Source organism: Lygodium microphyllum, chromosome 5 (assembly GCF_053477565.2).
Source record: "Lygodium microphyllum isolate KBCC chromosome 5, Lygodium_microphyllum_v1.1.10, whole genome shotgun sequence".
Lineage (NCBI taxonomy): Eukaryota > Viridiplantae > Streptophyta > Polypodiopsida > Schizaeales > Lygodiaceae > Lygodium > Lygodium microphyllum.
Window position 1 is genome coordinate 88,962,273 of NC_141139.1, and position 25,839 is coordinate 88,988,111.

At 40.5% G+C, this 25,839-nt stretch overlaps 1 protein-coding gene across 1 annotated transcript; it reads left to right on the plus strand.

Annotated features, from left to right (window-relative positions):
• The first annotated feature begins 22,504 nt into the window (after positions 1-22,504).
• LOC148036111 (UDP-D-apiose/UDP-D-xylose synthase 2-like) lies at positions 22,505-25,599 on the plus strand. Its single transcript, XM_087678100.1, has 9 exons — positions 22,505-22,885; positions 23,340-23,432; positions 23,516-23,623; positions 24,023-24,137; positions 24,230-24,363; positions 24,455-24,556; positions 24,665-24,757; positions 24,841-24,976; positions 25,143-25,599. Exons 1-9 carry the CDS (start codon positions 22,619-22,621, stop codon positions 25,256-25,258), a joined length of 1,164 nt encoding a protein of 387 aa, XP_087534226.1. The 5' UTR covers positions 22,505-22,618; the 3' UTR covers positions 25,259-25,599.
• The last annotated feature ends 240 nt before the right edge of the window (positions 25,600-25,839 follow it).

Sequence of the window (25,839 nt, forward strand, 5' to 3'; positions counted from 1 at the left end):
CGCAGAACATACATTTGTAATCTTATATAATTTGCACCATCTTATACAAACACATTATTGGCCCCTTGTATGGTAGCATAGAGTATATTATCTCACTTTTTTTTCTTTTATTTTAATTAGAATCTACTCTAATCTAGGTCACTAAGCTCAAATTACTACTATTGCTAGCTTCAACTTAGTGTCTTAGACAAGTAAAGACACACTCTCTTTATAGGGAAATGTAACATGCTTTGCTTTTCATACCAAATTTTTTGACTTAAAAAGTAGTCTATACAACACCCTTGGGTTGGGACATCTCACAAGATTTGTCCTATCTTCCTTGTATCATCAAAAGAAAAAGCTCTTTTATATTTTTTATCATGGTCTATCATCATGTATCATGTGCTAGAGGAAGGGGAAGTAGAGTGGAAAATGTTGTGCAAATGTTTGGTTCTTCTATATTATTAGGGTCTTTCATCATGTATCGTGCATTGGAAGAAGAGGAAGCAGAGTGGAAGATGTTGTCCAAAAGTTTGGTTCTTCTCTCTAGAAAATAATGCGTGAGAATTAAACCTTACAATTTTGGCAAGCTTATGAACTCATTCCCTCTCCTTGATAAAAAAACCATTAGGCGCTCCTTACCTAGATTCTCCTTGTGCTTTTGAAAAGTTTGGTTCTTCTCTTTGGAAAATAATGCATGAGAATTAAGCCTTACAATTTTAGCAAGCTTATGAGCTCATTCCCCTCTCCTTATGTTATTCTTTGGGACTCAAATTTATTGTATTTGTTTAAACAACAACACATTATGATATGCCAACTTGTCTTTGTAATACTTTGAAGCAAGGTGAAAACTATGTGTGCTTGAAATATGTGAAACAAGTTGCATAGACTCTAGTTGTCTTTTAGATGTCATTGATGGAAAATGAGCTTAAGCATGGATCATATAGTTATTGGTCATCAAAAGTAGCTCCCTAAATCACAAACTTGAGGATCGTCATACGAATGGAAATTCTTTAAAAGTAGACATTTAATTATTTTGAGAGAAAAGGTGAAGGGATGTGATTTTGCATAAATTTGCATGTGTCTAGGTTAAGTAAAGTTATGTCATGGTGATGGCCCATTTAAAGTAAATTAAGAGGGAAGTGTAACTTTTCTAAATTGATGTTTTCATGTGAGAAGCATGAAAGTCCACGCATAAAGGCTCCATGCTAAAGGACCATGGTTTAAAACTTAATACAATATATTTTGTATTACTACTTTCAATTATTAAAGTCATTCAAAAAGTGCTCAAGACTCCAACTTTGCTACTACACACACTCCTCTATATTAGATGCTTAATCACAATTGATTTCACAAATAAAAAAATGTGACAAACAATGTATCAACATGACCCCCAAGTGAAAAAGTTCCCATCAAGGCATAAGTGACCCAAAAGGAGGCCATGTTTGGAAGTATTGATGCATAAAATTTTTAGTTGGGATACAAATGCCTCATGAGATTTCCCTTGGTCCATATTGAGATGCAACACATACTTAAAGAGGAAAGGTTGGGATGATTTGTTTAGTTTTTGCTAGTAGACAAGACGAAGCCCAAGCTAGAGTAGTGCTTCAAGTCAAAAAAGGAGAGAATAGTTTAAGTGGAATTTTGTAAGCTTTTAGCTAAATGAATAGAATGTTGGAGAATTGTTATATTGTACAAGACTTTTGTGCCTTAATGGTCCTTGATATGGTACATTCTTTTTTAAGAATTCATCTAGCTCATCATGGTCAACAATACACTTTGCCATCAAGAGTAGCACAAAATGTATCCACTTGGTATCAAAAAAGGTAAATCATTTGTAAACAAATGTGAAATGTTAAGAATAAGTTTGCATAAGGCAACATTTATTGTACCCTCATTGATTTCAAGTGAACTTAGAAGTGGGAAATGTGTTTTTTTCTATAACTATATGATAGATGTTAGCTAATCCCTTAAACATGGGAAAAAGATTATGCATAGCTCCTCTTAAAGTATAGAAGTTCCATCAAGATTAAAATCATATCCTTAGATGCACATGATGTTGTGTTGGTCCAACTAGAATAAAGCAATGCATGTGATAAATGTTAATTTATATAATTCTTTTTTTTGGGGGTTGACAAGGTTGATTTTTGTGCATGCATTACTTCTCCATATTTGAAAGATCTTACCTTGGCATTGAGAAAACTCCAATTTCTGAGCACAGTAGAGTGAAGCGTGCTTCATTGAGTCCTTTGGTGAATATATATGCAATCATTTGATCACTTGGACAATGTTCAATCATGATCATACTTTCCTTTACTTCACAATAAATATAATGATAATGCACTATAATATGTTTAGACTTGTTATGTTGCACATAGTCTTTAGCAAGACCGATTGCACTTTGGTTATCACATCGAAGTGGTGTGCTTGAGAGAGGAGGATGGCCCCATATACCTAGTTGAGTGGCATTAATTGAAGGGAGTGAGCCTTGAAGTGGAAGCATGCAGCAAAAGTAAGCACTATGGTGGAAGGAGCAAGAGCAAGAGAGAGAGGCACACAAGATGTGGGAACTTAGTCATACCATTTTGGGGTGGGGTGTATAGGGAGGTCAACAGACGCTTAATACCCCTCTCATCACAAATCTTCTCAAAAGCTTTAAAGACATACTCACCCCCATTATTTGACCTTTAGTATTTCAACCTGTACCTAGACTGGTTCTCAACCACTGCAAGCCAATGCTAAAATGTAGCCAAGACTTTCATTTTTTGCTTAATAGGATATGCCCAGACCTTATGCATTTAGTCATCAATGAAAGTAATGAAATACTTTGCATCTTCTAATAACTTGCACAGCATGGAACCACATATATCCGAATGAACAAGAGCCAAAGGTGTATGCCATACCAAACTTTTTATGCATATTGCGTGTTTGCATGCCATATAAACAATGATCGTAAGACTCAAAGCACTTACAGTCAAGTGGTGGAAGATAGTGCAAACAGGTAAGCCTTTTCATTTCTTTCAATAACATGTACCCAAGGTGATGATGTCATATATATACATGTGGAACTGCATCCACTACTAATATATGGTTAATTAAATTGAATACAAGAAAGGGGTAGAGAGTATTGGACTTAGCATCACATGCAATGACAAGATTTCTACGGGTAATCTTCCATGAGGAATCACAAAAAGAAACTACATAATCTGCATCATCCAAAGTGCCAGCAAAGATAAGGCTCTTCGTGAGAGAGCCGGTCCATGATGTATATCATGAAGAGTAGACATGCAACCTGAACCAAACTACAACTGGACATCACCAATACCAACTTTCACCAATGCCAAGTCATTATCCAAATGGACAGATCCAATCATACTGCGATAGGAGTGAAACCGCTCTCTGTGAGGGGTCACATGAAAGGAAGCCCCTAAATCTATCAGGCAACATTGAGTATACCCTAACAAAGCATCAATCAGTTGTGAATTATCAAGAGAAGAAGCTGTAAGTATGAAATTATAATCAAAATTAGTAATCTCTTCAATCTTAACACCTGACTTGCTAGGGACAATGTTGTGATTATCATTTGTGTCCTATACTTTACCCTTGCCCTTTTCCTTGCACTTGTCTTCATGCATTTTATGGTACTGTGGCTGAACGTGTTGTACTTTCTCACAATGGTGACAAGTCAATGAGAACCGATGGCCATGGCACTGCGAGACTATCTACATGACTAAGAGCAAGACTATTGAGAGTCTCTTCCACAATGCCTACTATCGCTCTTACCATTATTGTCTCTAGCTATCAAAGCATGAGAGGTGTGAGAAGTATCAACATTCTTTTTGTTAACCTCTTTAGTCAAGAGTGCACCCTCTACATCCAGCAACTGTGCCCCATCAATAGGCATGTTGGCACACATAGCAATATGAAATATATCCCATGATTCAGGTAAGTAGTGTAACTAAGAGGAACAAAGGAAGTAGAGTACCCTTGAATTCAATCCCCTACGAAGACAAATGACTAACAATGCAGTGAAACTCATTTAAGTGAGTTGACATAAGAGTGCCCTCCTTCATGTGAAGGTCCATGAGTTGCTTCAGTCAATACATCTTATGAGAGATATGACTCTAAAATGGTCATAAACATTGCGAATCTTTTCCCATAAGCCCCATGCGGATTGCCAATCAGAGACAACATTATACAACACCTACTTAGAGAGTGATAATATGATAATGGACTTACATAGCTCATCTAATTCAATCCAATAATCTACATCAATAGGTTCGGGCTTGACACCCTTATGTTTTAAAGGCCTAACTTGCATTTTCTACACTAAAACTTGCCAGATTTGGGCCTTCCAGTAGATGTAGTTGGTGCCATTCATATTGTCAATATTAAAGATAGTACTATCACTTGAGCCACTGGCCATAATGAAGACAAACAAGTGCACAAACTATCAAAGCTAGCTGATTTAATTACTACAAATAGCCCTAAAACCATTACTAAATCAAGCTAAAAACAAGTGGTACTGACCAACTAATGAACAATCCACAAAGTCAATGCAAAGAACTATCAAATGGGAGTGACTACCCTCATGAAAATTGCCAAAATCGGCAATTACAGTTTTTTGTAAATAAAGTACCATAGTAAGAAAACCAAGCCAAAACTGAGCTATCACTGAGACATGACAAACTAGAACTGCTAGCTGATATCCTACATCATGCGGGGTATGTAAGAAAGTCTAGTAGCCAGCATACATAAGACAAGCACCCAAATTTATCAAGTGTAACCTGTTACTGTGGTATACATCAAACTAGCATACCAATCATGCATGTAGTAGGTCTTGGGGTAATAGAAGAAACCAAACAAAGGCACGACTAAGTGAGAAAAATACTAATAAAGAGCCAAGACAAGTATATGCACAACTAACAATGGTGTGCAGAGGTTGGTGCTAGTCCAAGACAAGTGTCAACTTGGATCAGCCCTCAAGGCATAAATTGCAAACATATAGCATGTAAAGAGAGCATGTACATAAAGTGAATATCCCACTGTGTTAATAATCAAGCTCAACTGCATAACCACGAGCTCTATATAACATCAAAGTCAATGAAGCTTCTCCCACTAGAACAAAGTGAGATGCAAAATGAGCAAGCAAAGTTAGATGCATCATGTACATAGCATCAGACATCCAAGATCCAAGTGTATACATCTGGAGCATCCAAGTTAAAGTAGTCAATAAAGCATCCATTGTAACATCCAAGAAGGTAATTGACTCAAAATCTTTAGAATAACTGTGTAAATAGTCCATAATCAAAGATTGATGCCAAGGTTGATCGTTAACATTCTTAACCAAGAGTGCATATGAGTGCCCAATAGTTGCCTATTATAGAGGAGAATGATCATGAATGATCTATTGAGCTGGAGTAGGACTTGAAATTAGGTGCAAACTACTGAGATCACATTTTTATTACTGCTGAGTGGGTTGAGCACTAATGAATGCTATGGGAGCTCGAGGGAGTCCCAAACAAACCTTACAAGAGACCTCAATAGGTACTGATCAATGTAAGTGAGAGGGAGCTCTAATTTGAACCTCCATACGTTGAACCATGGCTGCCTTCACTATGAACTGAGCCAAATGCTTATTGAAGTGGCCTCAACACCGACTCAAGATTGCCCTGAGCAAGTTCTAAGAAGCCTCAATGAGTGCTCAAGCAAGTAGATGACTAATACAAACCTTGAAGGTGTGGCTATGGCTACCAAGAATGAAAACCCTATTGTAGGTATTCAAGTGAAAGTTGAAGCAATGCCAGACCAAGCTTGAGCTCATGAGAAGAAGGCTCTAATACCAATTGAAGGGAGTGAGCCCTGAAGTGGAAGCATGGAGCAAAAGCAAGAGCTATGGTGGAAGGATAGAGAGAGAGAGAGAGAGAGAGAGAGAGAAGATGTGGGAACTCCAACAATCACAATGTGTGACCGGCCTTCCCTTTATTCAAATGTCATTGAAAGAATAAAGAATAAAGTGATAGTGATAGGCACCTACCACACCTGCAGTGTACAAGTGTGCAGGTATATAGGCACTATTAGTGTAACTAATACATGGATGGCTAGGCACAGGCGCCTACCACCACCTGCAATGTATAGGTATGCGGGTATATAGGTACTATCAATGTAACTAATACACGGATGGCTAGACATAGGTGCCTTTACCCCCAACATCAATTAAGTGTCATTGACATTAAAGTTGCCAACCCATTAAATCAACACAAAGCTCCCCCTGTGCCATCCCCCCCCCCCCTTTTTTTTTACATGCATGCAAGGAAAGGCTAGCCTCAAGCATCTCCCATTGATTGAGGGTGAACTCAAGGGTTGACATGTAGCAAATTGTAGAAGTGAGCAAAGAAGATGGACCTTGATTACACGAGGCTACAATTGGCTTGTAAGAACATGCTCAACATAGATAAATAGATGTGATAGGATCAATGATACTTCAACGAAAGACAGAAAGCTACAATCACATCATCCCAACAAGTCATGCAAGCCTCAACAATTTTTTCTCTATCAAGGATAAAGATAGAGATATACAAACCTTGCATTATGTGGGCTATATATGTACTATATGAAAAGTTTGTACAATTGGGAAACATGTCAACACTTAACCATTTAAAGACAAAAATTCATGGCCAGGCGGGTCCTTGTCAACATTTTTTTTCTTTTTTGAAATTTAAAAGAAAAGAAAAAAGGAGGTTTCCTTCCTTTTCCCTACCGAACGTTCGTGTGTGTAAGCAGAAAATACAAATCTGTGCACATTTGCTCCAAAAAATTTGGGGCTTTTCCTGGATTTGGGGACTTTAATGCAGAACTGGACAATCTGACTCAGAAATTGCAAAATCTGTGCACATTTGCGCGGGATTTTTGGGGCTTTTTACATTTTAGTGAAATTTTATTTTGTGCACACCGAACTCGAGCAATTTGGGGATTTGTCTAGATTTGATGCGAGCAAGACACAAAATTAATATTTGTCTCAAAAATTGCAAGAATTTGTGACATTTTGCCTCCGACATTTGGGGCTTTTCATGTACATGCAAGAATTGGGCAGAAATTTACCCAATTTCTCAGCATTGATGCACATTGGACTCCATGCAATTTGGGGCTTTTGCTGTTTGGGCGAAATTTGTGCGCCATTTGGTCATTTTATGTACATGTGGGTTTAATTCCATGTAATTTGGACACCTAGCACTTGGGAAAATTTGGGGTTTTGTTGAAATTGCTCTATTTTGGAAAAATTGGCCTATTCTATGCATGCCAGAGACAATGCAGATGTATAGTTCATGCTTTGAGCACAAAAATTTTGGGGCTTTTGACCGTACGTGTCAAATTTTGTGCCTGTGGGTGCATGTACAATAGAAATTGCAACTAAAATTTGGGACTTCTCATGTAATGTGATGTATTTGTCCTTAAACAGCTATAATTAGTTATGGAGTGCTATAGCACAAGGTTTAATGATTCTGAAAATTTATTTGCAAACCTAAAATTTCTATTTTTACGTGGTCATTTATTGATGGTTGGTACTTGTTTGTACCTTGGTCACTTGTGTGACAGTTTGGGCCTACATTTACTTAATTTTTTGTCACATTTGGGCTGAAAATCATGGCTGGCAAGAGTGACATCAGTCATCGCGTGCACATTAAGAAGCTTGAAGGAGTATATAACTTTGAAGTTTGGCAAAAATAGTGTTATAATATTTTATTGCAGAAGAAACAAGCAAGGTCAATTAAGACCAAAGAGGCAAAGCCCGCAGATATGGAATAGGAAGACTGGGATGAGTTAAACAAGCTTGCATGCTCAACCATCGAGCTATCGATTTCTGATGCCTTGCTATTTAACATTGAAGGTTTGGATTCTGCCTATGCTATTTAGACTCGGCTAGAAGAATTGTATGCCTAGAAGAGTGTCGCAAGCAAAGTTTTTTAGCTAAAAAAGCTTATCGATTTGCGTATGAAAGAGGGTACAGCAATGCCTACTCGCTTGAGTGAGTTTAACTCCATTTTCAACCTGCTGGTTGCCTTGAAGTTCATGATTGATGAATAATTTAAGGCTACATTCTTGCTTTGCACTCTGCTAGAGAGTTGGGATACATTCAGGACTGCTATGAGCAATTCTGATGCGATCCTTCTATATATGCTAATGTAGAGAGTGCTCTGCTCATGGAAGAAATGAATCTGCAAAACAATGCATCCAGTAAGTCTTCCAGTGCTTTGCATACTAGGGGCAAATCACAGGAGAAAGGCAAATTTGATAGCAAGGGATGCAGTAAGTAAATCACATGCTAAGGATGTTGAATGCCATCATTGTGGCAAGAAGGGTATCTTTAAACGTGATTGCTACAAATGGAAGAAAGAGAAAGGAAAGGGCAAGAAGATAGATGATAGCAAGGAAGAGAAGAAAGAGAGTTATCCTAAGAAGAGCACTGTCAAAATTGAAGATGTGAATGTAGTCACTCATGACAGTGATAGTGGGAATGACATACTCTTTGTCTCTTCACACTTTAGTACACATGCTTTACTTGTAGATACAGATGATAACATGCATACTTGGATTCTAGATTTAGGTGCTTCCTTTTACGTCCCCCTCATCGTGAGTGGTTTTCTAACTATACAAGGGGTCGACATGGTGTTGTCCATCTTGGGGACTACTATGCATGTGACATTGCAGGTATTGGCAGTGTGCAATTGTAGTTTCAGCATGGTTCTGACTTCACACTTCAGCATGTACGGCATGTACCTCAGCTCAAGAAGAGCTTGATTAGCATAGGGCAGTCAGATGATGATGGATTTCATACCACCTTTGGTGATGGGAAATGGAAGATCTATAAGGGATCTAGAGTGATTGCCAGAGGTTGTTAAAGTGATACCTTGTATCCTCTACATGTATCTAGTGTGTGTGACCATGTTGTTGCCGTGACCGAGCAGCCAAGTGTTTCTTTGTGGCATGGCCGGTTGGGACACATGAGTCAAATTGGAATGAAAGTGCTTTCTCATTTGGGTTACTTGCCTTGTCTTCCTTATGCTGATTTTGAGCATTGTGATCATTGTGTTTATGGTAAACATGCATAGACGTCTCATAAGAAGTCTCTTTCATTGAAATCTTCTCCTCTAGAGTTAGTACATTTTGATGTATGTCACATGACAGGGTTATCTTTAGGGGGAAAGAAATACTTTGTCACCTTTGTCGATGATGGTACATGGAAGGTATGGGTTTACCCCTATTCGTAGCAAGGAACGAAGTGTCAAGATTGTGGGAGAGAAGGAAGGAGTCTCACTTGAAGCTTTCTTGCTTGCACAATGGGGGAATACACACAGAGGTGGAGGCTGAAAACAGTTTTCCTCTTCTTAGTTGTATAAGCCAAAAGAACTCACATAGAAAGAAATAGAAGAACCCTATATATGGGTCTCAAACCAAACTCAACTAACTAAGGTGACATACTAACTGAGCCACGAACTAGAGTAGATAAGGATAGTTGTCATGTAACTATTATTCATGGGCGGTGTACACAACGGTCACCCTGGCATATCACGAGTGGAGCTCGATACCCCAGTCTCATAAAATAGTCCATACTGCAATGTGGACTTCACATACCTGAGTATGCGTCTAGCCGCATCCAAATGTGGTTTCCTTGGAGCCTGCATAAACTGACTTACCAATCCAACAACATAGCTCAAATCTGGCCTGGTAATAGTCATATAAATCAAACTTCCTACTATGCGTCTGTACATAGTAGGGTCTTCCAGAAGCTCACCTGCATCTGCGCTCAGCTTCACATTCTGCTCCAAAGGAACTGAAATAGGCTTACAGCCTGTCATCCCATATTTGGACAGCATGTCCAATCCATACTGCCTCTGCAAGAGCTGTATCCCACTTGGTGATCTAATCACCCCAATGCCCAAGAAATAACGCAGCTCTCCCAAATCCTTCATCTCAAACTTTTGCTTCAATAGCATTTTCACATGAAGGATATCTTCATCACTGTCACTTGTCATAATCAAATCATCAACATAAATGACAAGCAGCATAATACCTTTCTCTGTTTTTCTCACATAAAGTGAGAAATCTGCCTTGGAAATCTGAAAGCCAATAGTAACAAGATACTGTCCTATCTTGTCAGACCATGCTCTAGGTGCTTGCTTCAAGCCATACAAGGCTTTCTTCAACCTGCAAACAAACTCAGGATGAACAGCATGCACATAACCTGGTGGCTGCTCCATATATACCTCTTCTTGCAAATCACCATGCAAGAAGGCATTCTTTACATCCATCTGATGTAAAGACCATTCCTTTGATGCAGCCATAGCAATGACTGCTCTTACGGTTGCCATCCTTGCAACCGGACTGAATGTTTCTTCATAATCAATGCCATATGTTTGTGCATACCCCTTGACTACTAATCTTGCCTTGTATCTATTCACAGAACCATCTGCATTGTGCTTCACCTTATAAACCCACTTACAGCCAATTGCATTCTTACCTTTAGGCAAAGGTACCAACTCCCATGTAGCATTTGCTTCCAAGGCATCCATTTCTTCATCCATGGCTTTCTCCCATTTTTCTTTTCCCATGGCTTGCTCAAAAGAAGTGGGTTCTGGTTCCTGTATCACTTTGACCATATATGCATAGTGAATGGCTGTAAATCCATCATATTTTAGCCTATCCACAGGATACCTAGCTCTGGTAGACCTGCGCAATGTAGGTTCACTCCCAGGTGCTCTCAAAACATCCATGGTCTTCCTTACTCCAGGTGTAACAATAGAAGGAATACCCAACTCATCATCAATGCTCTGTTCTGAGCCACTGGATTCACCATCCACATAAGAGTGACCTGCATTCACATCAAACATGGGCTGATCTACCTTCTCTTTTCCTTTTTGTGATACCTGAATACCACTATCTGCATTGCTTTGAGAAGATTCTCCTGATCTCAATCTGCCTGTCCATGGTGAAGAATGTGAACCACTGCTAGAGGACGCTCCACGTCCACTAATATTTTGTGACTGCTGCTGTGAATTCTGTGCAGCATTACCATTTTGTGCATCTACATCATCAATCACATTTACTGGTTTATACCAGCTACTCATCTCATCAAAAACAACATCTCTGCTCACTGTAAACTTACGAGTAAAAGGGTTATAGCATCTATACCCTTTTTGCTGCAGAGAGTAACCAATAAAGATGCACTTCTCAGCTTTTGGATCCAACTTGGATCTCAACTCATCTGGCACATGTACATAGGCAATGCAACCAAATATTTTCAAATGAGAAATATCTGGTTTCCTACCAGTATACCTCTCCTCTGGAGTCATCCCATGTATTGCTGTAGTGGGAGTCCTGTTCATTATATAGACTGCCGTAGCAACTGCTTCAGCCCAATAAAAATCTGGCAAGTCTTTTTCGTTGAGCATGGAACGAGATACCTCTCCAATATGCATGTTTTTCCTTTCTGCAACTCCATTTTGTTGTGGGGTATGACTGCATGAATATTGCTGCTTTATGCCATGCTCCTGCAGGAACCTTGCAAACTCATTTGAGAGGTACTCTCCCCCTCCACCTGACCTTAGGCATTTTATTTGCAGGCCTGTTTCTTTTTCAACCATAGCTTTAAGAGTTTTGAAATGCCCAAAAACTTCACTTTTCTTTTTCATAAAATACACCCAAACTTTTCTGCTATAGTCATTAATAAAACTGACAAAATAATGACAGCCTCCAAGAGATGCAGCTTTAGTAGTCCACACATCAGAGTGGATTAATTCCAATGGCTTCTTACTCTCTTGAAGATGTCTAGGAAATGGTTTCCTTGCCTGTTTTCCAAACTGACAGGCTTCACATACCTTATGCATTTCTGCAACCTTGAATTTTGGCAATCCTGCAACAATATTTTGGGCCTGCATTGATTTAAGTCGCTGTACATTAACATGACCAATGCGTTTATGCCAGATATCAATATCTGCAACTACACCAATCCCATGAGCAAACATTGCTGCACTCAATTCAGACATGTCTGCATCCAACGTAAACATTCTGCCCTTCTTCTTTCCTTTTGCTATCAAGCGACCTTTATTTTTCATATCCTCAACAAAGCATCCATGAGGATTAAATTTGACCTGCAAGCCCTGCTCAACCATTTGACCAACAGAAACCAGATTCTTGGTGATATTCGGAACATGAAATACATCCGACAGGTATTTCTTTTTCCCATCCTGCATAAACAAGGGAATTTTTCCAATCTGCACAATAGGATGTGCAGTATCATCACCAGTCTCCACAAATCCTGGTTTTTTCATTTTTCTTGCATCCTCCATCCATTCTGCATGACCTGTCATGTGGTTTGATGCACCTGAGTCAACATACGATACATCGTTGCTTTCTTCTGCACTTGTCACAGAATTATTCATGTGCTGCACCATAAACAAATGCTCATTTCTGTCATCACCCTGTCTACTAGAAGATGCATAATTTCCTTGTTGCAGTTTTCCATTCATGATGTCATTCTGCTTTTTATAGCAGTCTTTAGCCATATGACCCATTTTACCACAGTAGTAGCATTCAACATTACTGTTTGCATTTTGGCCTCTTTGCCATCCACCACGACCTCTTTGGCTCCCCCTACCTCTAGAGTTACCACGTCCTCCTCCATAGGACTGGTTTTCTTGAGTTTGCTGCATATTCTGATTTCTACCATGGCCTCCAAAACGGCCTCCTCTACCTCTGCCTCTACCTCTTCCAGCATTTGAGTAGAAGACAGCTTCTTTTGAAGTTCCTCCTGAAGAAGATGCACCACCATTTCTCTGGTCCTCAGAAATTAGAAGAGCAATCAACTCCTCAAAATCAGGAAATCTTTCACGAACTGAAATGGATGTCCGAAATTGTGCATAATCCTTTCCTAGACCATTCAAGGTCACAGAAACTAAATCATCATCTTCCACTGGCGACCCAATGGAAGCAAGTGCATCTGCAATCTTCTTCACCTTCATGTGGTAGTCATTGATGCTCATACTTTCTCTTTGCACATTATGCAACTCTTGCTTGAGCTGCATTTTCCTGACTTGCGTATTTGTGCTATACATTTTTGACAAAGTATCCCATGCCTCCTTTGGCGTGCTTGCATCGTGAATATGCACAATCATAGAGTCTGAAATATTGATAGACAGCCAGTACATAACTTTCCTGGCTCTCTCATGCCATGCTTTGAATGCCTGCATTTGCTGCTGTTGATTGGGAACATTAGGAAGAACTGGTTCTTCTTCATTTCCTGCAACAAATTCCCAATATCCTTTTCCCATAAGGAAATTTTTCATTCTAAACTTCCATGCTTGGAAGTTGTTCTTGTCAAGCTTTTCAGTGACAATCTGTGAGAGAGAATTAGACGCCATTACAGAACACTGCAAAAAGTTCTATCACTGCAAAGAACACAGCTTCAACCTCACAAGGGCTAATCTGCAAAACTGGCGAGAGTGGTATTTGACCACACAGTCACTTCCTAGTGACGATTTTGCATAAACAGGAACCAAGGATGATTCTGTAACTCCCAATGTCTCTGCATACAAGCATACGATGCAAATTCTACAGTAACTTTTCACTGACCTATAGAACAGTGGTCTCACAGCATAAAACTGGGCCTTTTCCTGAGTGCGTGCAGAAAACTTCTGCCTCCAAAACAGGCCCCGAAATGGCCTCAAATCAAAAAAGCAGGGTCTCAACCTGAGACAATGCACTCTTGCAATTTCCGACTGTGCTGCCTGCAGAGATCTGCTCCCAAAACAGAAAATAAAAGTAACACTGCTCCTCTTACCAGAACACCGCGAGCTTGGCTTGCTTTCTTGAGCTCCTTACCACGAACAAGGCTCTGAGACCATGTCAAGATTGTGGGAGAGAAGGAAGGAGTCTCACTTGAAGCTTTCTTGCTTGCACAATGGGAGAATACATACAGAGGTGGAGGCTGAAAACAGTTTTCCTCTTCTTAGTCGTGTAAGCCAAAAGAACTCACATACAAAGAAATAGAAGAACCCTATATATGGGTCTCAAACCAAACTCAACTAACTAAGGTGACATACTAATTGAGCCACGAACTAGAGTAGATAAGGATAGTTGTCATGTAGCTATTATTCATGGGCGGTGTACCAACCGCGTCTGCAAACTGACAAGTCGGTGACATAAATACACAACGGTCACCCTGGCGTATCACGAGTGGAGCTCGATATCTCAACACGAAGTACTTGACAAGTTTCAAAAATTCTTGGCATTGGTTGAAAATCAGATTGAAAAGACACTTAAGTGTCTTCACTTTGACAATGGTGGGAAATATGTGTCCAAGGCCTTTCAAGCATTTTGTGACAGCAAAGGGATAAAGAGGGAGCTCACTACCCCTCATAATCTGCCCCAAAATGGTGTTGCAGAGCGCATGAATCAAACCATTCAAGACAAGGTCCGTAAAATGCCGTCACATGCTGCTTTACCTCATGGTTTTTGGGCGTAGGCTATTGTGGCAACTATACACTTGATTAATCGGTCACCAAATAGGTCTGGGGGAGGGGGGTTCCCCAAGAAGCACGGTTGGGCAAGCCACCTTCGTATGCACACTTGAAAGTGTTTGGCTACGAAGCATTCGTGCACATACGTAAGGAAGAACACACCAAACTTGAGCCAAAGTCCTGTAAACGTATTTTCCTAAGATATGGTGACGAGGGTGAAATGGGATATAGATTATGTAATCCCGAGAAAAGAAAAGTAGTACGTAGCAATGATGTTATCTTTCACGAAGATCGCATGCACAAACAACCCGAAAGAACAGAGGAAGTCCGTAGGGTTGTATTCCGAGAAGAAATACCTTTTGGACAGCAAAATGTGGCAGCTGTACACCAGCAAATACCTATTGTAAATGAACCTGCAAATGTAGAAAATAATGCTGGAAATGTTCAGCCAGTCATTGTCCATAATGATGAGTTACTAGATGTGCGGGAACAACCAGGACAACAAGCTGTTAATGCTGATTTGTAGGCTGAAATGCCAGGACAACAAGCTAAAAATGGAAACTTACAGGCTCAACAGCCATCAAACAATGATCATTGGGTTAGGAGATTGTCTAGGACTACTAGACAACCTAATAGATTCATTCTTGGTGCAAACAATGTGGCTAATTATGTCATGTTGACGGACTGTGGTGAACCGTCTTGCTTCCAGGAAGCAATGGAGACAAGACAGCAAGAAATGGTATAAAGCCATGTTGCCAGAGATGGAATATCTTGAGAAAAATGGCACTTGGGATTTGGTGCAGTTGCCTAAACGGTAGAAAACCCTTCCATGCAAATGGGTTTACAAGATGAAGGTCACTTCTAGTTCCTCGCCAAAGTACAAAGCAAGATTGGTTGCAAAGGGGTACAAGAAGGAACATGGAGTTGACTTTGATGAGATCTTCTCTCCTATAATCAAGATGGCTACATTGAGAACCATTTTGGGCTTAGTTGCAGCTTAAGATATGGAGCTCATGCAGATGGATGTAAAGACTGCATTCTTACATGGTGTCTGCATGAAGACATATATATGCAGTAGCTTGAAGGGTTTGTGGAAAAAGGGAAAGAGAAGATGGTATGTAAACTCAAAAGGAGTTTGTATGGGCTGGAATAAGCACCAAGAGAATTGTATCATAAGTTTGATACATTTATGCAGTCTCAAGGTTTTCATAGAAGTCAAGTGGATCACTGCTTGTACACCAAGAAGGTAGCACAGGGCAGCCTTGATTATCTTGGTTCTGTATGTTGATGACATGCTGATTACTAACAGGGATAGTCATGTCTTCGACTCACTGAAGCAAAGTCTTCATGGCAACTTTGACATGAAGGATCTTGGTGATGCAAATCACATTCTTGGCATGTGATTACTCAGAGATCGGGTCAAAAGGATTACTCTATCTATCTCAGCAGGAGTATATCTCCAAGGTTTTGCAGCGTTTCAATATGGAGGGTGGGAAAACAATTGGAGTTCCATTGCCTCCATATGTGAAACTCAGTGCAAAGGACAGCCCTACATCTGATGATGAGAAGGTTGAAATGGCCAAGATACCGTATGCTTCAGCTGTTGGCAGTTTGAAGTATGCTATGGTTGCTACACATCCTGACATTGCCTTAGTGGGAGTGGTTAGCAGATACATGGAAAACCCTGGTAAAAAGCATTAGGAAGCAGTGAAAAATATTATGAGATACCTCGAAGGCACAAAGGATTTGTGCATCTGCTTTGGAAAGCAGAAGGATGGATGCAGACTATGCTGGTCATGCGAACTGTAGAAAGTCCACTTTTGGGTATGTGTTTACCTTCACATGAGGAGCAGTATCTTGGATCTCCAGGCTACAAAATTGTGTTGCGTTTTCTACTACAGAGGTAGAGTATGTGGTTGCCACTGAGGCATGTAAGGAGGCTTTATGGCTTTCACATCTAGTGGGAGAGCTTGGCATTACAGAGTTACCTGTTCTCCATTGTGATAGTCAGAGTGCTATCATGCTAGCATGGAATCCCATCTTTCATGCAAAGACGAAGCACATACAGGTGAAGTATCACTTCATTAGAGGTGGACTTAACAGTAAGAGTATTGAGCTTGTCAAAGTGCATACAGATGATAATCCTGTAGACCTTCTCACGAAAGGTCTTCCAGCAGAGCGGTTTGCTCATTGCCGATAGATGTTGGGAGTTGGATAGGTACATGTATTTCAACTTTGTACATACCTAGACTTAGCTGATTCTTTTCTCCTCTTAAGGCACATTGCCTTTAGGTGGGAGGTTGTTGGGAATAAAGGGCCATCGTGCCTTTTATCTGTGCACGGGTGTGAACACACCGTTAGCACATTTGTACTTTCACATATATCTATCTAAAACCTAAAGAGGTGCACTCGTCATTGTACCGAATACCCATTGTGTCGTGCTCACTCTCCCTTCTACTGCTCTCTACTCTCTGCTATGAGAAAGCATTGCATGTCTCGATCATCGCACTCTCTATCATAACAAATATCTAGTTTAGTTTGTTATGTTCACACTTGGACATAAGTGGTTATTTGCCGAACGGAGGCACAAACGAACTCCGATTCGCAAACAGACTAGATAGCCAGCTTCATGGCATTGAAATCTATTGACTAGCCTCCGTCACACACTTTCTGGCTCCCGAATCACATAGTTGATTTATAATGCCAAACCTTTTGGGGATTTAATGGCCAGTGAAACAAACTCTGATCGACAAACCAAGACTTGTGTTGGGTTCCTAGCATCAAACTCTATCTAGGAAAGTTCCAGCTCATCGGTCTGCAACCATTTCATTTTGCATGAAAATTTGGTCTTTTGTGCCTCTTGAGTCACTTTTCCACTTCAAAAATGGATCCCAAAATCTAGCTCTCAAAATTTGGAGTTTTCACCTGAAGAGGTATCATTGCATGGGTGCCTAGTATGGATCACCTTTCCTTGTCTTCCTATGTGGATTGATAGTGAAGTTCCAACTTTAGCAGAAGTATTGGGGAGAACCTTGTACATGATTATGGTCACAAGTTCTATTGGGACCCTCAAAGTAGAGAAACAGGTCTCTTGGAGTGAAGAAAAATCCGAAATGAGGTTTTGGAGGCCAACAATATTAATGGCATTGAGCTTGTCATTGAAGTCATGTTTTATGTCTATCGTAATGCATGCTTTATATGCAAATAGAATGATCAGTACACCAAGGATTATCCAAAAAAGGATGCACATCTAGAGAAGACTGAAGGATCTAAGCAAGTTTTGAGGCCCAATAATAAATGAAAACCAAATAGTGGATGGGAAGGAAGGAGTTGTTATGGAAAAGAATAAGGGCAAGGAGGGAGTAACAAACCCAACGTTGAGTCAAAACAAGATGTAGAAACCCTAGAGATAGTGTTACGAAGTAGTGTTAATAAGGAGACCTGAGATCTCAAAACCAATCATGATCCAATCATGTATATAAGGTAAGGTTGCCTAGGGCAAGGATGGCAATAGTAAATAGAGATTTGCACTTAAAGAAGCACAAAAGCCATTGGTGGATCATAGTTACTTTGCAACATTGGAGGGAGATGACATAACCTTTAAGGATGGTGATGAGCTCTACTAATATAGGATGTAAAGAATATTAAAGCTCGTAACAATTGCATGGGATGTTCAAGGGCTCAAAGTGAAACTCTAGAGAGAGGTATGCAATTTCTATTCTCTCAAAGCCTAAAGTGATACTAGTGCAAGATATGAAGTAGGAAAGGAGGAAGCATATCAAATGGAGTTTCTTGGTTGTTGGGTGATGATGGTATGTAAGAGGATTGATTTCTCCTCTGTGTATATCCCAATGCCTCTATAAAAGGGCCATGCTTTGGTCTAAATTAGAAATTTAGACCAATGATCATAGAACATCTAGGTCATTAGAATATGACTCTCCTAGAAATTAATAATATGACATGTGAAATGTACTATGCTAATTCGTGGGAAGGAGTGCTTGGATGGTCTAGCCAAGGTGCATAATCTCATTGATCCAACTTTGGCCTTTGATCATGGCTGCCTACTCGTGTTCACTTGGCAGAATAGTCATGCATGTTCAACTTGGAGAGTGGCTTGACTCAATAGATTCATCCTAAATCATGGTGGATGGTGGGTCACATTGAGAAAAACATGTTTAGAGTGCCCTTAGATTTCTCTTCCTCGAATCACATACCAATTCTATATACCTTCAAAATGCCTCAAGAGGGTGATGTAAGCATTGGTCATTCCCTCTTCTGCTTCAACACTTCTTTTTGAAAGATGATAGCTTTATTAAGAGGACAACGAGAGTATGGATAGAGAATAGTGGTTTGAGGGGTAACTAAATTACCATTCAGATTAAGTGTGTCAAAGTAGTGAACAAAGTTCCAAAATGCCACAATTAAGTATAAGGCTAGAGAGTGGAAACTATTGGAGGCTAGAGATGCTAGACATAGGGAACCTCCATTACTGCGCCTTAATGGTAACGCATTTCTTCATCGATTGCTTAAAGAAGTAGGTATTACATGGGGGAAAAAGGATAGCTTAAGATTGAGTTTTCAAAGGCAAAATTGAAAGTGAAATGGGTATCGCTAGGAGACACCCCATTTAGCTTCTGCATGAATACCTTTAAAGTTGAAATGCAAAGGAAGCTCATCACCAATGAGAGGATGGGGTTATCATAATGGATGAAATCAAGATTTTAAAGGCCTATACAACCTACTTTTTAGTCATAGTAGGATCCACATCTAAGAGAGCCAATGACTATTGTGAGAAGCTCTATGCCTTTCTCATAGCGAAGCACCCTGCAATGTCATAGGAGGAATTACTACTATGTGAAAGGCCTTTTTCAACATAATGAAGTTTATGGTAAGCAAAATTCCATGTGGCTTGATAGTACTAGGCTGGAGCTTTTCCAAACTCTATGCAAGGTACGCTCTAGTGACTTATGCAGTGAATTGAATAGATTTGGAACTCAACGGTTCTTTTCAAAGTAATTAAACATAGGTATTCTCCAATGACTTATGTAATAAATTGAATAGAATTGGACTTTAAGGGTTCTTTCCAAAGCAATTAAACATAGGTATTGACTCAAAAGTTGATTGATAGAAAACACAAACACAATGGTAGTTGCTTACAATGATAAATGTAGTTTAGAAAATCATGGACAAAGCAATGGCTAAAAAATCAAATCCCTTCTAACATGGGTTCTAAATCCTATGCAACATGGCTTCATTTAGGGGAGGAAGATTCATGACATGATCCTAGACTTGATGTTTTCTATGGATCATGCTGCTCTCTCAATGGGAGATTGGCTTCATCCTCATCAACATGGACTTTGGAGATTCAATAAGCTGGGATTCTATCATTAAGATATTGTGGTCTCCACGCTTGGGAAAATGTTTCTTAAGCATAACATAGACATCATTTTCCAAATCCTCACTTTTTGTAGATGACAATTCCAACATAGTTTGAGGTAAGAAGAAAACAAAAGAACTGACTCGCCTAAGTTGGAGTGAATCGACACATTAGTTGACTGAGTACACTTTAAGACAATTGAGTATTTGGGAGCTGCACAAAGGCAAATGTACATGTATTTGGGATGCTCTCTAATAGCATGCATCACCATGCATCAAAGAGGTGAATGATTTTAAGGGAAGGTAAGGAGAAAATCAAGAGATGGAAGAGCTGCCCTCTTAGTCTTGGAAAAAGGATTGTCACGATCAAAATCATTTTGATGTCAATGCTAGTCTATTTGTCTTTGATTTCATGTTTAATGTTGCATTTTGTTGCAATAGATTGAGAGAATAGAGTGATGTACTTTAGAAAAAAGATGGAAGAAGAGGGTGGAGACCAATAGCTTGGCCTTTGGTGTCTACCCAAAACAATAATGGTAGCAACGACAATCCTAACCTAATGTTTTAGTCCTAAATGTTGTTGTTCGGAAGCTTCAAGCACATGAAGTCTAGATAGCCATGAACAAATTGGCAGAAGGAGTGGCTATCCAAAGTTCATATGAAAAAAGGGGTGGTTAAAGATCTAGAATGGTCAAACATACTTCTTTTAGAGAAAAGATTAGAATGTTAGAATTGTAGGTGACACATGCAATGATGATTGCTTGGAGGGAGTTGCTCAATAAGGTTGATTGGAGGGGGTTGTAAGATATGATAGGTGATCCTTGGCTTTTATAGATCATATGGATGTTCAAACACGGTTTTTATGCATTTGATAGCGTCATTCAAAGCAGATCCAAAGATTGTCATAGTAGTAGTGGCCAAAGGGATTCTTAGATGGAGGGCTATCTAGAACATGCATGATTCAAAATACCTATTAGATGAAGCTATGGTACGCGATTCCAATTTAGAAGAGGATGAGGCTTAGTGGTTATTGAGATGTTGGATAAGAAGAGGATTGACTAGCTTATGGCCTTGAATATCGATCATAAGTAGCATCACCAAATATTTACATGCCCCTATTGGAGTGCCATTATGGAAGTGTTGAAAGAAGAAGAACTTCTTTAAAGAAGTCTTAGGTCCATGTAGAGAGAATGATGCTATCGTGGTGAAAATGGATTTCCATGACCAAATTCAAAACATGAAATAGGAGAGTGTGTAGAGTTTTGAAAGCTACTGCATCACACAAAGTATGGTGTTATGGAGGGTTGTAACGAGTAAATATTTTATAAAAGATGGAGTGAGGAGGGATATGTAAGTTTCACTACTAAGTCCACTATGTAAGAGAGACAAGGAGAACATACATCACTATTTTGGAGGTGTAGGGAGGCCAAAGGGTTACAGAACATTGCTAGAAGTTGGATGAAGAAAGTAGGTCTTGATGATTACATTAACTTAGAGCTTGTCCTATTTGGAGATCACTATGAGCTCAACAAATAGACTCTTTAAATTTGGAATGTTGTGAGGGATGTGATTGTTAGCTGGACTTAGAGAAGCAAGAATGATAGCCTGGAAAAAGTCACACATGGTGTATTTGAAGGAGGATTGGCCTAGCTTGAAGAGTGAGATCTTGGTGGTGTTAGAAATAAGAACCCTACTTTTAAAGTGGTATTTAGAAACCTTTAGAAAATCTAGGTTCATCTCATGGACTTGGGAGTAATATCACTACGTTGCAATGCCCTTTTGGAAGGGTAATGCAAATAATTTCCACAATACACCTTTGTATTATTAAAAAACTAGTTGGCTTTGGTTTGCAATGCTCAATTATGCATTGCATGGTTTGGGAACTTCCAAAGATCAGAATGAGTCATGAGGCTTCACCTGCTTTGTGCTTTTGCAAAATTGAAAGAAGCTCAGTTACCAAAAGTATGATTGATTGTTTGAGCTTATCAAAAGCCTCATGTTGCACTTTGGAGATTGGAGATGCAAGGGAAGGTGAAGGTGAGGAGTCTCACAATGCTTCAAGGCATAGTTTATTTGGCGAGAATGATTGCTCAAAAGGGAATGCTAAATCTCAAAAGCTTAGTTACCAAAAGAATATCTAATTGTAGAAGGCGCTTTTGTGTGAAGCCCCAAATGTAAGTCCTCTCGGACGACTCTCTCTCACACACACCTCTAATCTAGAACTTGCCTTGAGTTTTGGCTATGCTCTACATTAGTTTCTACACTTGCCTTGAGTTTTGACATGCTTGTGCCTACCTTAATTTATACTTGATACTTGGTAACATTATACGATATATATGGATGATAAGGGGAAGCTCTTGGGAATGATTTTACTTGAGAGTTAGGCTATGCTGGCGCCTTCCTGTCTACCACTAAAGAACCCTCCCCACCCCCCCAACCCCAAAAAAAAATAAGCTGATGTGTGAAAGGCTAAATGGCCGCTGATGCCACGTGGACAAGCTATGATTGGACGCACAAGTGGGTCAGGGACCGTTTTTCTAAAAGGGCCGCGTTGGGCGGCCCAAAAGCCCGTCCCCCCGTCCCCCTTCCCTTCAGGCTCCCTTCCCCTTCTCTCTCTTCTATTCATTTCCTTTTACCTTTTAACAGTTCGCCGTCTGCCTCTTTCTTCCCCCTTCCCACCCTTCCCTTCTCTCTCTCGCTCGTGTTTCCTTACTGAAGCCAGCCAGCCAGCAAGCAAGCAAGCATCCATGGCTTCCCCCCGCCTAGACCTCGATTGCCGCCCCATCCAGCCCCTCACTATCTGCATGATCGGCGCCGGTGGCTTCATCGGCTCCCACCTCTGCGAGAAGCTCATGTGGGAAACCGACCACTCCGTGCTCGCCATCGACGTCTACAGCGACAAGATTCAGCACCTCCTCGAGCCCTCCCACCCTTGGAGCAGTCGCATTGAGTTCCATAAGATCAACATCAAGCACGACCCCCGCTTGGAGGGCCTTATCAAGCTCTCCGACATGGTAATGGCTTCCTTTGCAGTTTCTCTAAACATTAAGGTTTCTTACGCTGCAATGATTTCCATTGCGACATCGTGTGTGTCTGTTTGAAGTCCTTGATTCCGTTCTTGTGTACCTTGGAGCTACGTTGTTGCCTGAAACAGTTGTTATAGATAGGAGCTTTTTCTGCAAGGCTTGTGTTAAAACGTTGTACGCGGTGCAGAATGCGTGTGGAACCGCAGATCTGTGAATCATTTTCTCCTCTCTGTATCGCTTTTGCGATGCCGTGTCCAATGCTCTCGTCCGAGTCCGTCGACATCTTGTTTTTGGGAAGTTAGCTCTCGCTCGTGGCAAAGCGAAAGCAAGGAGCCCCATTTCCAGTAGTTCTTAGATTAGCTTACAGGAGTTCTTCTTGGAAGTGACTTAACTACCTTTTCCCCCTTCACTAATCGTGTTTTATACTTGCTTCTGTCTGCAGGTTATTAACCTCGCTGCTATTTGCACTCCAGCAGACTACAATACCAGGCCTCTTGACACTATCTACAGCAACTTTGTCGATGCGCTTCCAGTGGTGTGTAGTGATAGTCCTCACTGGGAACTGCCATTTTTCTTGGTTATTCTACTCTCTTTTGCTAAGCAATGGTCTCTCCACAGGTGCGCTACTGTTCAGACAACAACAAGCGTCTTATTCATTTCTCCACCTGCGAGGTCTACGGCAAGACGATCGGCAGTTTTCTTCCCAAGGACCATCCTTTGCGACAGGTGTGCAAGCTGTTCTACTTCAACTGGATATAGTTCAACTCGTTAGTGTCTCGAGAAGTGGATGATCTGTGTGATGTTGATTTACTGTGAATCGAACTCCATAGCTCTACTTTTTGTCTGAATCTCTCTGGTAACCTTACTGGGCCAGTCCTACCATACCACACTGAAGGAGTGTATGGTTGAGAGGTCGAAGTCATGCGTCTGTTACTTTTTTACTCGCGGAAGACTTTTAATGTTTTGTCAAGGCCGCTAGTGAGTAGTCACGGAGCTTCGTTTTAGTCGGTCACTCGTGAAACTGTTTAGATCGATGTTACCTGTTTGCTTTTCAGCCGATATGGTTGTGGCCCGGAACGCTTTACTGAACGAGAGTCGTAACTCGTGCTTCTATTTGCTCTACAGGAACCCGACTTTTATATGCTTGCGGAGGACAAATCTCCTTGCATCTTTGGTCCTGTTGAGAAGCAGAGGTGGTCTTATGCTTGTGCTAAACAGTTGATTGAAAGAGTAATTTACGGTAAGTGATGTCTGCAAATAACATTTGGCAATGCTCTGCAGATCTGTTTTATGGTCTCATCTATTTGCTACTCTTATCGTTCTTTGGTGCAGGTGAGGGTGCAGAGAACGACCTCGAGTTCACCATTGTAAGGCCTTTCAATTGGATCGGGCCTCGCATGGATTTCATTCCTGGAATTGATGGTCCAAGTGAGGGTGTGCCACGAGTGCTAGCTTGTTTCAGCAATGTGAGTGCTTACTGTTTGGTATAGCAAACTCTTTTATGTTTCAGTCGCTACATACTAGACATAAACCGTGAATTTTGTCTGTGAATCGCAGAATCTCCTAAGAGGGGAACCATTAAAGCTCGTCGATGGTGGCATCTCACAACGTACTTTTGTGTATATCAAGGATGCCATTGAAGCAGTTCTGCTCATGATCGTAAGGATACTCAGCTCTTAAACAATAATTCAGGTTTTCTTTGATGCAGGCCGGATAATAAATATCAGCCAGGTTGCTGTAGTCACACCCTCCTGTCTTATGCTGCAGGAAAATCCTGACAGAGCAAACGGTCACATTTTTAATGTGGGAAATCCCAACAATGAGGTTACAGTCAGAGAGCTTGCTGAGTTGATGACCGAGGTGATGACCAGGTCTGTGTTTCATCGGTATCAACATTCATTGTGTGAGATACTCCTCACGAGTTTTTATTTTCATGGTGCCAGATCTACAGTAAAGTGAGTGGGAACCCTGTCATTGAGACACCAACCATTGATGTGAGCTCTAAGGAGTTCTACGGTGAAGGGTATGATGACAGTGATAAGAGGATTCCAGACATGACGATCATCAAGAAACAGCTAGGTACGAGGGTAAATGCAAGCAATGAAAAGAAGAGCATTGCTCTTTCAGTCGATGGATGTCATATGTTCGCTGATTGAAAAATGTCGAAAATTTCCCTGTATTGCTCTTTCAGTCGATGTCATATGTTCGCTGATTGAAAAATGACGAAAATTTCCCTGTATTTTAGGTTGGGAGCCTCGCACTTCTCTGCCAGATTTGTTGGAGACGACGCTCACTTACCAACATCGAACCTACGCCAATGCTGTGAAGCAAGCCATGTCCAAGTCACTGGCATCCAACTAGGACGAATCGAGGAATTCTACTTGTGAAGGGGCCGTCGGTGATCTACTTATTCCATTTCGCTAAATTCTTTTAGACCATTCTTTTGGGGAGCGTTTGTGTTTCCATTTTGTCAACCAAGGCACACTGCGGTTGTATATTCTGGTGGAGGAAAGGGATGGACGAAAGGGGGGAAGGAGGCCCTTGTATGCAGAATATGTTATCTCATGATTAATTTCCTTCTTTGTCGCATCATAGTATGAGCATGTATAACCCAACGTAAACGCTGGGCTGTGGCCTAATTGTGCGATGTCACTGCGCTTTTTTGGCATATATAATATAAGCCTTCTGAAAGATTTTATAGACATGAAGCTATTCTTAAAGGCATGTTGGAGTAGACTTCTAATGGGAGCGTATCTTTCACTCTTTCCTTAAAGATTTCTGGTCCAGTGATATTTAACGCTTTGCGCGCTCTCCGATGCATACGTTGTAAGAAAGACATTTACCTTTGCTTTCACACGACTAGGTCGCTTTGCAAGTCAAGTCTTTACTACCTCTTTTCAGCGCATGGCATAGCTCGTTTAACTGCAAAGGCTCATTATTTG